The following is a 13,549-nucleotide window of genomic DNA, read 5'->3' as shown; positions in this document are numbered from 1 at the left end:
AGATTCCAGCTTTTAGCTTTGTGCCTACTGTGCAGATTTGCACGTGTTGTATTACCTGCTGTACTGTACTGTATGTATCTATGCTCCTATTCATGAATCTGACTATGTGTTCCATCATGCATCTATCTACCCTATCGTATCTTTCCTTCTGGAATTGATATTTCAGCAGAAGTTGATTAGACAAAATAGATTTCCCCCTCTATGATGGTCAGAGAAGCTTTTGATGTTCACCTGTAAATTTGTCTCTCTGTTGTGCAGGTTGGTCATAAGGTTTTTCCAGTCTTCTCTGGCGGTGTTCATTTTAGCCCGAACCGCGTCCGCTCTGTCTTTAACAGTGATACTGGAGACCAGTTCACTGTTCACCGCCACAGCATTCAGCTTAGCTTGACCCTGCTCTCTGTCACTGAGGAACTCCTATGGAGGAGAAGCAGTACAGGAGGAAAAAGTGGTTAAAACGAAATTACTACTGCAGTGCTGCTACTACTACTACAATAATAATATGAATAATGATAATAAAAATACAGTGATTATATATAATAATAACATTCCCAGAATCTATTTAATTTCCAATTTATTTTGTTAGGGAACCACTGTCCCACTCCCTGCACACATTACCATTTCTTGCATGTAATCTTACTTAGTGATAAGAAATGTACGTGTATTCTACAGTTCACACTAATAAGTCAGTATTATACCTGGATCTTCTGGAGACTGGATGAAGCCTCACTGAGATTCTGAGGTACATCGAAACACTTGGCTGTGTTAATCTTGGCGTTGACCAGCCACTGCTGGAACTCTCTGAAGGCCAACCGGAATCCCTGTTCCAGTATCTTTTCTTTGTTCTGACACTCCCTGGAGGCCTGCAGGCTCAGACTTTGGGAAACAAAGAAAATATTTATGGTACATTTATATATAAAAAAAGCCTTCTTTTTATTTTACAGGCTACACATGATTATTCTAGTAAATGCCAGTAATTGTTCCTTCTATTGTTAAGGTGCCATGCCTGCTATGCCTTCTATAAGGTGCCATGCAGTCCTGGGTTTTGATTTAAAGTATTTTTTGAGTGGTGCAACCACTCCTATAGACAGCTATGTGTGTCCGTGGCTAGCTGTGTCTGAGCACGAAAATAGCGTTTGGTTGGTTTTCACCACCAAGTGTCACTGTTGCGCAGCCTAACACACACACACACATATTAACTGTTTATATCATGATTTCGGTGACAGTACAGTACAGTAGAGGGACCCCCTGGGGACCCCCACACGGTAACTCTGTCATTTCTCAACCGTTTCGGACGCAAGGCGACTTGGCGGAACCGGGCGGGCAGCCTGGGCGTGTTCCTGAGGGTCTGGATGTTCTGGGGACCCCCCGGGGATCCCACACGGTAACTCTGTCATTTCTCGACCGTTTTGGACGCAAGGCGACTTGGCAGAACCGGGCGGGCAGCCTGGGCGTGTTCCTGAGGGTCTGGATGTTCTGGGGACCCCCCGGGGATCCCACACGGTAACTCTGTCATTTCTCGACCGTTTTGGACGCCGGGCGGCTCGGCAGAACCCACACGGAGTTGCAACACATTTTTTCTATTCTTATGAGCTCAATAAGGTGTCGTAAAAGGTATTTGGTGTCACTTGCCTGTTGTACTCTTTGATGAGAGAAGACACTCTGTCTGATTGTGTGCCTAAATCCCTGGAGAACCGACAAAGGTCATTTAGCTGAGTCTTCAGACTATCAGACATGGGCTCAGCTTTAACAAGCCCCTCCAGAGTATCCTGAATGGAAATAAAAGTCAGCATGAATAAAAAAATTACCCTGAGAATTTCCCAAACTCATGGATATTTCATATACATCATTCATCATTAATGTACTTTCACACCGACATTTGCTGATTCAGTATAATACCATTTTGGCACTGGGAACCACACGACAAAACTTCCTCAATCAGGAAGACAACATTTCTCAAATCAATATTGCATATAGTCTGACATATAGCCTTACGTCAGCCAAAACATACCTTTGCAATCTGCCAGCCCTTAACAGCCTCCTCTCCGCTGTATTTCCCCTCTGACTGGGCAAGCCGGAGTCGCCAGTCCTGTAGCTGACTGCTGAAGTCCTGCAGATCCTGCTCCAACCGGACAGCCAGACTGTTGAACTCCTGCTCAGAACTGGCTATCTGAGAGAGAGCAGTCTCCAGACTAGCACGTGTTTGCATTGCCCCACGCTCCCACTGTTCCCAAGAGGACAGAAGGGCAGCCTCTTCTCTTTCCACAGCTTCAAAGCCCCCAGAGGCAGTGTGGTCTCTGGCTGCAGCCCCACACCTCTGAACACGGTTCAGCCTCTCTCTGCCACGTTGTTTGGAGTCAATGAGCTCCTGGAAGAGACAAGCAGAGACATAATTACTGTAACCATGGGCAACTGAAATTGTATACTCACCAACAGAATGTTTATAATGTTAACGCCAGTGGTTACTAATCAAAAGGGAAAATTTCGAATTAAATATTGACACTAGTGCTATTGAACATTTAACACTTGCTGCCAGAGTTTGTCAGAATAAAGGCGCTAGAAAGCAGATGGGCAGATTTTACTCTGAAAAGCCTTCCATTTCCCCCCAAAACCAGGAGGTATAATGTTCTATTACTACAGTACCTCGCGCTGTCAAGTCTCGGCGTTCTGATCAAAACCATGGAGAGCGCCGTAGATGCAGAGATAATAGACAGTTTTGTCAGCCAGTGAACAAGGAGGTGAATGGCTGCACGCATGCGCAAAAAATGTCCAGGAGAGCTGTATACATGTCCGAGGCACCCCACGGTTTTAAGAGGATGTGTATGCATCATAAGTGCTAATCCATTCCACCTGGCTGTGCCATCTAGTTTCTTTTGGCTTTCGCCTTTTTTTCTTTTTATTGATAGAGGGATAGACGAAAGTAGGCTGACAGGAAATGGGGAGAGAGATGGGGGGATGACACGCAGTAAAGGCCGTCGGGATCGGGAGTCGAACCAGTGGCACACTGCCTGGATTACCAGCCAAGGTGCCCAGACAGCTACGCCAGCTGCCCAGGACGAACTAGACAAACTTAAGTTACCAAAATTTGCACAACAAAGTAGCTCTTTTTGCATATGCCTGTATTATTGCAATATTGACTTTATTTAATGTCTCTGTTCACTTTTGTGTATCACTTTGTTTAAAAATCCTATTAAAGCATAGCTTATTTATTTGAAAAAGTGCACTGATGCGATGTACTCTAATGGAACGTTGGCTATCATGCTTTGTAAATTCTTACCTGCACTTTACAGAGCTTCCTCTTTATGGAGGCTGAATCTCCTGAAAGGTCTGACCAGCGCTGGAGCTCCTCTTTGGCTGAGATCAGCCAATCATTGAAGTCCCTGACAGCATCCTGGTACTGCTCATGCTCAGACACAATCCCTTCCATGGACTGGACTTTACCCTTGGACAGAGATACGAGGACAGTGTAAGCAAGTACGGCTGGACATCTAGGCCCTAGATTAAATCATATTTGAATTTTGGAAATCTAATGTTTTTAAGGGAAAGAGAATACATGTGAATATATGTCTCATTGTCTAAGATTTTAGACAATCACAGGAACATAATGAAAATTTATTTTAGTATACTTTTCTGTGACTGATAATACCTTGGCATATATGAGCTGTGCTAATGTGCAAGATACTAACTACCCTGTCACAAAAACTTCACAACATCTGCCTTTTGAAAGTGTCCATGAATGATCAAGAAGACACAAGAGAAACTTCACAACCAGCTCCAAAGATCTCTAGCCAACACTGTACTATAGTTTGTCTGATGATGGGGGCAGGTGAAGGGATCACTTTTCATCAAGTAGGTTGAAGAACACTACTCTTACAATTACTACAAACAACTTTTGTCTAACTTTAGTCTAAACTACCTTGACAACAGCGGAGATATCAGCGAAGTGAGCACTGAGTTCTGCCCTCGGCTCTGGTCCAAAGTTCTGGTCGCCAGTTTTCTCATGCAGCTCCACAGCTTTTTCTGTAAGTCGTGACAACGCTGTTGCATGGGCCTCTACATCTGCCTGGATGGTCCGGAGACGATCCAACTGAGAAGCCTTCTCCTTTAGGCCTGGCTGCTGAGGCAGAGCCATGCCAAACTCTTGCTCCACTGACTCCATCCACTGTTGAAGCTGGCCCTTGTTCTCCTGGAAGCAGCTCCACTGAGCCACTGTCCACTCCAGACGGCTGTAGAGGGAGTGTGTGGGTAATTAGAAGGGCAAACACTTAATGGACACTGCAAGCACATTTAAACTAATACCAGTAATCCAAGGATCCAGTGAAGGGCATCGATTTCTCACCTGTGGCAACTCATGGCGGTCATCAGCATGTTGGCCCAAGCATCTTTCAGTCTCTGTAGCTGTGAGCGGATGGCCTCCTGTCCATCCACACTGTTGTGCTTAAGGACCTGCTCACCCTTCCCTACCGTCATGTTGAGCTTCACTTCGCCTTCCCCCTTCATCAGAAGGATATCCTACATGTAAAGAGGATGAGAACAGCATGGGCATTCCATCCAATTATGAATGTGCATTAGGTGGATGAGCATTAGAGTGACTGCCCAATAAGTCCGTAGGTTTACTTTAAACCCTTGTAAACTAGTGTAGATCATCACATAGATTGTGCATTACATTCACCCATTCACAGTTTTCACACACACATTCATACACTGAAAAATAAAATAAGGCCCAGGCGGTGGCGTAACCGTCTGGGCACCCGACTGGTAATCCAGTCGCAGTGTGCCGCGGGTTCGACTCCCGAGCCCGACACGGCCTTTACTGCATGTCTTCCCCCATCTCTCTCCCGTTTCCTGTCAGCCTACTGTCTGTCCCTTCAAAAAAAATATAGGTTACGAAGGTAACCCTGGTTAATTAAATAAACAAGCGAGGAAGCTCGCTATGAAGATTGCGTCTTCTGACGTGATCACAGAAGCATTCAATAAACTCACAGGCAATCTATTGGCTGGGTCTGAGACTAATGTGCACCTTAACCACCCCCCCAGGCGAAGGTAATAAAAGGTGTCATCCAACCAATTAGTCTAGACCCACAGGCCTCGACCCCTGCCTGTAGGGTGACGGAGTGAAAAAGAAGGAACCCCGGATCCAGAGCCACTTCACACAGAGGCCCGATAGATCCGAACCTTACCTTGAAGCCACGCTGAGGACAGCATGCGCCACTGGCGCAGCCGTCACGTCCAATCTGTAAAAATTGGCAAACGTCGAGGAGGATGCCCAGCTCGCAGCCGTACATACCTCCTGAATAGACACCCCTCTGGACAGAGCCCAGGATGTCGCCATACCACTCGTGGAGTGCGCCTTCACCCTTATGGGAGGCTGCAAACTCCTCGCCGAGTAAGACCGTTCAATGGCTTCCACTATCCATTGTGAGATCATCACCTTGGATACGGCTTTTCCCAAGGTCTTAGGGCCCCAGGACACAAACAACTGTGTCGTCTTCCTGTGTGCCGCCGTCCTGTCGATATAAGTCCGCAGAACCCGCACAGGATACAGAGTATGCCTCCTCTCCTCCTCCGCAGAGGAAAAGGGCGGAGGACAGAATTCCACCAGGTCCACCGGTATACAGGTGGTCAACTGGTTCTTAGGCACAAAGGCCGGGTTGGTCGTAATGACTACCCTCGTCCTGTCCACGGAAAAACGCATGCACTCCTCGCTCACTGAAAAGGCGTGAATGTCACCGACCCGTTTAGCAGTCACCAGTGCCAGCAGTAGCGCCGTTTTAAATGACAAAAACTGCAGCTCCACCGACTCTAAAGGCTCGAACGGTGGTCGAGACAAGGAGTCCAAAACCAGCGCGAGGTCCCATGAAGGAACCATAGACTTCGGTACCTGGAGGAGGCGCATCGCACCGGTCATATACCGACGTACTAGAGGGTGCACCCAGACAGTGCCATTCCCGAATCCAACATGGCAGGCTGAAATAGCCGCCAGGTAGACTTTCAGGGTGCTTCAGACTCTGAAGGAAAGACAGAATGACTTTCACAAACGCCTGGAAAGGCACCGCCTGTGTCTGTAGACACCATTTCTCAAACGCACGCCACCTCCCGTCGTAGGCATCTCTAGTCGATCTAGCTCTCACACTCTGTATAGTGTCGATGACACTCTGTGGCAGGCCTTCCGCATCGAGGTTCATCCTCTCACAGGCCAAGCCCATAGATCCAGGTCTTTCGGCCGTGGATGGAAGATTTCCCCTCTCGCTTGCGTCAATAGATCCCTGCGCAGCGGGAGCTGCCACGGATGGTCGTAGAGGAGAGGCGATATCTCCGACCTCCAAGAGCCCCACCCCGGAGCTATCAGTATTACTGATAGGCTCTGGGTTCTCACCCTCTCCAGGACTGGAGATATCAGGGAAATGGGAGGAAACGCGTAAAGCAGAATTCTGGGCCAGGCGTGCGCTAGCGTGTCCGGGCCCAGGGACTCCTGCCCCGTTATGGAGAAGTACTCCGGGCATTTCGCGTTCTCCCCCGAGGCGAACAGGTACACTTGTGGGCGGCCGAACCTGTCCCAGAGCTGAGCTGCCACCGCGTTGTGTAGGGACCATTCCGCATAGTGGCACCTCCCTCTGGACAGAAGATCCGCTCCCCTGTTCTCTATCCCTGGGACGTGGGAGGCTCTGATCGAGCTCAAATGTGCGTCGCACCACAGAGTCAGGTCTTGTGCTAGTGTGTGCAGCAGGCGGGACCGCAGTCCCCCTTGCTTGTTGACGTAGCACATGGTCGTCGTATTGGACTCGCCTGGGGGGGTGGTTAAGGTGCACATTAGTCTCAGACCCAGCCAATAGATTGCCTGTGAGTTTATTGAATGCTTCTGTGATCACGTCAGAAGACGCAATCTTCATAGCGAGCTTCCTCGTGCAGTTTAGTTTAAATTAACCAATAAAAGGCGTAAGCCGCAAAAAATATCTTAAAAAAAAAAAAAAAAAAAATCCCTGCAACAGCCATGTCATTGAGCAAGTCGATGGTTCTCAAACCTTTTTTGCTTGATAACACTGATCGCTGAATCAAAGTACCCACTTTAACCGACTACATTTTGCTAGCATATAATGCTATGAATGTATAATAACCCACCTTTTACATATTTTCCATGGTTAGTCTGCTGTCATAGCACAATATTTTTCATAATCTTATAGTATTGTAATATCTGATTTTATTCAATTCAATAAATAATATTAATAATATTGTTCACAATTATGCCTTTTTCACTATTACTATTACGCAAAAGTTATGGAATTAAACTGCGATGTGGTGTTTTCTTTGTGCCAGATATTACTTTACTTACCTGTATAAGACCAAGTCTTATTTCTAGGGTCTCTTTATTGCCGACGGTGCTGTTGAGTGAAGCCAGGCGCTCCTGGACCCCATTAAGCCAGGTCCAGGTGGCCTGCAGTGTCTCTTCAAAGGCCTGTTGTTCCTGCAGGGTGAGCTGGCAGCTGCGTAGTCTGTCTCTGACACGTCTCAGCAGGGCCTGGTACTGCGACTGCAGCTGAGCCGATACCCGCGTCTCACTGCCGTCTCCTCGGCTGCCCTCGTTCAGCGCCTGGCCCTCCTGGCACAAACGCTCAAATGAGTCCCTGTGTGGAAAGGAAGGGAAACACTAGCATAATAAATTGTATGGTTCCAAAACACTGTTTCCCTACAACACTACAACTGGGTCGGGACCCACATGTGGGTCGCGGACACATTGTTATGGTGTCCCTTTTTTTGTTTCCAAGATTTTGTTTTTAATTATTAATATTTCAAAAAATAAAAAAAGAACATTCCCCCAAAAAGCTAAAATCCAATGATTTTTGCTTCAGTCATTTTTCAGTCATTTCACGAAGGAATACAATTTTTTTTAAAGAAATTCCATAAATTAGCAAACAAATCTTAAAGAAGTACTGAAAAGAGCCGATCTACAAGCTCACAACGTGGTGCTTAGAGACATGTTAGTCCAGTAATAATGTAATTTGACCTCAAACTAATTGCAAAAAAAACAAACTCAGCTGATTTTGGATCTTACATATGTCCTGAATAACATACAAAAAGTTGCCTGAAATTGTCCGAGGGGAAAGGGTTGAAAATTACCTGTACAGTATGGCCACCATAGACATCCAATATAAGGCAAATTATTTCAAAATTTCCTTTTGCTTTAAGTAGCATGTGACATGTCAAACTAGGGTGTTTTCACGATGCTGAGTCCATTCCAAGCATTAGTTTTGCATAAAACACTCCTTGGGCTAATACCGGCCAAATGTGCTGACCTCATCACATTTTGTGATCTGCTATTTTCACTAGTTTGGGTCCCGGGCAAACATCACATTTCTGTTTTGGGTCACAAGCTAAAATGTTTGGGAACCACTGGTTTAAAAGACAGTTTATCTAGGCCTATACACTCCACTTCCTAAATTGACCGTTATGAAATATAACGCAGTACGCAGATACAGAACCTTTCTTTGAGCACCTCCTGTTGGTATTCCTCAACCTGCTCCAGTATGGCCTTCTCAGGACCTCGCTGTTTGGCTTCAGGCATATCTGTGGTCATCCGCTTCTCCATGTGCTCCAGCCACCACCTCAGCTTCTTCAGACGACCCTCAAACCTTTGGGCATTGACATGCCATACTAGCCATTACTGTATGTGCGTCAGATCTTCAGCCGTGTAAATCAATGGTTCTTGAACTTGTTAATGTCAAGGACCCCAGTTTGGTATGCATTAGGCCACAGACCCCCAAACCTCTGACAGAGTTATGGGGTGAATCAAATAGACCCAAAAGGGCTGTAACTCTGACAGAGACCGAGTTACAGCCCTTTTGGGTCTATTTGATTCCCAACTATCAATCATTATGCTTGGGAACCCCTGGAAAGTGCTATTGTCAATATTTGTTGTTATTAGTAATTCCCAAAATTGACTTTTTCATTATTTAACCCAAAGTACTAGTAAGAGTGAAAGCATCTCACTGCTCTATCACTGAAGTGGCTTTACTGTAGAATTCTGAGGATCTCTTACCCTTTCATGAGAGATGCACTGTCTTCCAGAATCTGATGGTTCTGTCTGCACTGTTCTACGAAACTGTCCCAGTCCTGCTGGATGGAGGAGAGGTGCTGCTGGACCTGCCCGGCACTGGCCTTGGGGAGGTGCAAGAGGAGCTTCTCCCCTTCCTCACAGACCTGAGTCAGACGCACCTCGCCCTCCTCCACACGCTCCAGCGCCCCCTGAGAGATGATGACAGAATCAGTGTGCTGTGCACAACAGAGTTGACCTTTGCATCCCTTACCATTGGCTGCCTGCAATGTAGCAGATGAGGTTAAATTGTTCTATACAATATAAAGTGTGCAGATTAACCACTTAAACCCTATATAAATTAGTACATTGACCATGGTGCCCCAGAGGTCTATGTCGCCTCCTTTCTTCCCCTCTGCAACAAATCTATTCACGAGAAATAGTCCAGCTCTAGTTTACTTGTATATCTTGTAGATTTGTGGGAACACAACCTGACATAAACCCAAAAGGGTCATACTGTATAAGTCTGCCTACCTACTACAAGATCTCCCTCCACACAGCTGATTTAATTAATGACAAATGCTTATTATCAAGTGCTAAAGTCACTTAACAAGCACCATGTAATGCCCATGTAGACATTCAGGTGTTACAGCAACAACAGCAGCCAGTAAAAATGAAACACGGTACAAGAGCTAGTCAAGGCGATGATAGAAGGTAGGGACAGTCCACAGGACAATCAGGCACCATTGACGCACATGGGAAGAAAAACTGGATCTGTAAGTTCGGTGAAACATTACATTGGAGTACAGTACATTGTAGTCAATGAAAGCCGGCTGGACTAGCTTGTGAACAAACACTATTTATAAACGATTGCATCCTTTGTTAGTTAATCGGTTCAGGAACATAAAAGTAGCCATATCACAGGTTGTTTTCACTTTTCACTTTTTTTATGTGCGCACTGTAAAATTTTATTGAGGGATCTAAACAGCACCATGTATTGTTTCTGGCTCGGAAGTATTGCAAGATTTATTAGTCAAGCGGTCAATGATGAACAGTCTCCAATACTTTGACACAAATGAATTGAATGACTGACAACATGAAGTGATGCCCATAATTCACGCAAGGCCTCACACTGGAACACAGGTGAGTTCCTTTTGGAGGGGTGTGTCCTCAACTCAGGGTACCCGAACTAAGGAGGGACATTGCCAATTAACAAGCTATCCATGGTATACAAAAAAAACATTTACAAAATACAACAATATTTAAAAACACTCATAGCCTAATGAGTAACAAGTATCTATCATACCAATGTACTGTCCAGAATCGCGACGCTAGGGTTCATGTGCTTAATGCTCAACATGTAAATGTCATAACAAAAATGTCTTGATGAATTAAAATGAACTACAACTGATAGTGTTCACAGGGTGTATTTAGTATAATTTGTATCAGTTCTACCTTTAGTTTCTGCAGTTTACGTTCCACAATGCGTGTGTCTCCAGATCGGTCTGAGCATTCTTTAACTATCTCCCTCTGTTCAGAGAGCCAGCGATGGAACTCCTGCACCAGGTCTGAAGAACAAAAGAGAGCATGTTTTCCATCGATGAAGATGACATTGATACAGTAGATGAAGATCTGTCTACAGAAAAACTTTACTCATGTCATTCATGGGATCACAACACACACTGAGTGTAGCCTTATGGATCATGCTTGTCACCAACATTGAAGGAGACAGCTTGTGTGTTGCATTTTCTGAACCAATTTATTTGGAGTAAAATTAACACTGAGGATTGTAATGTGCAGTTTGTTTGTTTGATTGATTGATTGATTGAAGTATTTATTAACAGTTTGCAGAAGGGTACATTTCAATAGCACAACTCAATACAAAGACTGTTACTGTGGACGACACACTTGTTTACAACAGGGTCCACCTACAGTACGTACAGTATGTACCCCCATGTACAATATAATAATTACCCATGTTCTCCAGAGTGAGTCAGAATACTCACCGTTGAAGTGCTGCTGCAGACAGTGCTGCAGTGATGCCAGGGTCCTGGCCGAAAGCTGGTTGACAGACTCATAACTCTTGATGAGGTCGGTAAGAGCCGAGCCCAGGCCAGCCAGCTCCTCAGATGGATATTTCCTGCACAACGTGTTGAGACTCTCCCGGGTGGAGTCGATGCTTCCCTGCTGATTCTGCAACTCCTTCTGCAGATCCTGTCACCCAGAAAATGTTATTTACACTAGATTAATTCATTATCTACTTCCTTACCTTAGTGTTTTCTACAACCATAGTCAGCAAGGAGTAGCTGAGCCGTATAATAATAATAATAATAATAATATTAATAATAATAAGGGTAATAATAAGGGTAATAATACTAATAATAATACATTTTTCCATATAAAACTTGCTCAAAGTGCTGTATATCAAAGATAACAGGACACAACAGAGAAAAGAAAGAGAAACGTGAATTAAAGGCAAGCAAGACAAAAAAATTACGTAGAAAGTTAAATGGAACATTAAATAAAATCTCTTAAAATCGTGATACATTGTGCTATAGAAAGGCTATGTTTAAAATAAAGTGTTGTTTTTTTTCACAAATCAAAAGATTTCAAATAGGTAAAGTGTTCTATAATTTGGAATTGTCTTTTCTGTAAGGGTTATGCATACTGTATGTAGCAAGCCTGCAGTAGAAGATCTCTAAAGGCTCCTGAAGGAACATAAACCATAATGCAGTCTGTGATATAAATAGAAGGACTTTAAATCATCTCAGGAAGACAGCCAATGTAGTCTAGCTAAGACTGGACTGTTCTCTCTTTTGTTTCGTTTTTTAGCATTATAGCAGCAAAGATCTGAATAAGTTGTACATTTGTAATGGTGTTTTAGTAATACTCAGCAGTTTACAGTATTTAAGATCAGCATCTTGCCGAGTTACTGTAGGAATAGTTGTACTTGAAGGCCAAAGGTCCTAGTGCAGGGGTCACCAACATAATACATTGCGGTGTTGTGGTGTACAGAACTTGCGTTCGCACATTGTTCATATACCTTCACTCTGCAAATGTCCTCAGGGTCTGAACCAGTGGGCGAGGAAACCAAGGAATCCTCCATACTTTTCAGCCAAGCAGACATCTGGGAAATGTAGTCTTCCAACTGTTTCCTCTGTGAGCTGAAGTCCCGCAGGTTTCCCCTGGCTTGTTCACAAAGCTTCTGAACACTGCTGATCTTTTTTCGCAGGTCAGCCTCTAGCACCTAACATGAGCAGTTGTTGTTGGTAATAAGTTAACAAATTCATCATCTGTGCTACCGTTGCTTGTATTTGTTTTGTAAGTTGCTGTGAAGTGTGATCATCAGCCTAAATGTAATTCTCTAAATAAATGGTCAAAACCAATAACTACCTGTAGTTTAGCAGGAGTCTCTTGACTTCGACTGCGCTGCTTCAGTTCTGTCACTTTCACTTGCAGGGTCTCAAGTTTCTTCTCTTTCTCGCCCATCTCCATCTGCCAATAAATAAGAATATAAAAGGAATGTTTCATAGATAGCTCAGGGTAAGGACATGTCCTTGCTACATAGTGACTGGTAAAGAGTGATATACTGAATGATCTTTGCTACACAGTGAGGAAGTAATAAGTGTCTTGAGTCATAGTGGCCCATAATTCTTGTGACCAGCAACTTGACCTGGTGGAAGTTGTTTTTATGATTATACTGAGTGACAGCTGAATGGGGTGTAACATATTGGAACAGTTCAGATACTTTCAGGAACATGAATGGTTGTACACTGGTTTTAAGCTACGAACATAGATGATCTACAAGCAAGCTTTTAGATCTTTTTGAAAACATTTTCACCTATAATGGTAAAAATAGGGACACCATATATTATTGTAATGTATACTTATTTGACTTTCGTACATTCCTGGGATGATAAATAATCACTGTTTGCATTGCAATAAACCTCCCTATCAGTCACCTAAGTAAAGTAGGCTACAAACCAGGACAAAATATTGAATATAGGATTTGAAAACACTCTGGCTGCAACAATGTCACATCTTTTTACCTGTAACACAGTAAGCCTCGCAGATATCTTCTGGCTATCATTGAGGTTGTTTAGGCTCTCGCTCAGCTCCATCATACAGCTGCTTGTCCAGCTCTCCACATCTTCACTGATTGTGCGCACCTCGTCCCACACTGCCAGACTCCGGCTCAAGCAATCAATGTTTTCATCTATCCTCTCAGACAGCTGAAAATGAAATAATTAGTTAAAATGTGTGTCCACTAGAAACCTAGTAGTAAAGAAGACTACTAATGATGCCAAGCCCTTTGAGAATAAGTGCTCAAAGTATGTAAAGTAACACCAAGTCAAGTCTTTTTCCTTTATTTTCCTATAATTAATATTACTAGTCCTTACCCGTTCGAATATATGATCACCAAATGATATACAGTGTGGGTAATGCCATTTAATAGATCATATTATTGATGTATGTATTTTGAGGTATAATCAGTCTGGTGTCAGAGGCACTTCCCCGTGGGGT

The 13,549-nt window shown here is 44.2% G+C and overlaps 1 protein-coding gene across 4 annotated transcripts in view; it reads right to left on the bottom strand.

Annotated features, from left to right (window-relative positions):
• syne1b (spectrin repeat containing, nuclear envelope 1b) overlaps nucleotides 1-13,549 on the bottom strand; it is a 125,314-nt gene that overhangs the window by 72,914 nt on the left and 38,851 nt on the right. For all 4 annotated transcript variants that reach the window (XM_083792259.1, XM_083792256.1, XM_083792257.1 and 1 more), the window contains 15 exons: nucleotides 13,075-13,257; nucleotides 12,419-12,520; nucleotides 12,069-12,272; nucleotides 11,032-11,239; nucleotides 10,481-10,593; nucleotides 9,032-9,237; nucleotides 8,475-8,624; nucleotides 7,328-7,619; nucleotides 4,337-4,509; nucleotides 3,914-4,223; nucleotides 3,275-3,439; nucleotides 2,009-2,365; nucleotides 1,630-1,766; nucleotides 696-873; nucleotides 232-414 (listed from right to left, as the gene is read on the bottom strand). In XM_083792259.1, coding sequence (XP_083648385.1) covers nucleotides 232-414; nucleotides 696-873; nucleotides 1,630-1,766; nucleotides 2,009-2,365; nucleotides 3,275-3,439; nucleotides 3,914-4,223; nucleotides 4,337-4,509; nucleotides 7,328-7,619; nucleotides 8,475-8,624; nucleotides 9,032-9,237; nucleotides 10,481-10,593; nucleotides 11,032-11,239; nucleotides 12,069-12,272; nucleotides 12,419-12,520; nucleotides 13,075-13,257 — 2,961 coding nt within the window. The remainder of the gene's footprint in view (nucleotides 1-231; nucleotides 415-695; nucleotides 874-1,629; nucleotides 1,767-2,008; nucleotides 2,366-3,274; nucleotides 3,440-3,913; nucleotides 4,224-4,336; nucleotides 4,510-7,327; nucleotides 7,620-8,474; nucleotides 8,625-9,031; nucleotides 9,238-10,480; nucleotides 10,594-11,031; nucleotides 11,240-12,068; nucleotides 12,273-12,418; nucleotides 12,521-13,074; nucleotides 13,258-13,549) is intronic.

The sequence above is a fragment of the Protomyctophum parallelum genome (genome assembly GCF_964188405.1).
Source record: "Protomyctophum parallelum genome assembly, chromosome: 20".
In the NCBI taxonomy this organism is placed as follows: Eukaryota; Metazoa; Chordata; class Actinopteri; order Myctophiformes; family Myctophidae; genus Protomyctophum; species Protomyctophum parallelum.
This window is presented reverse-complemented; position numbering and strand designations above follow the sequence as displayed.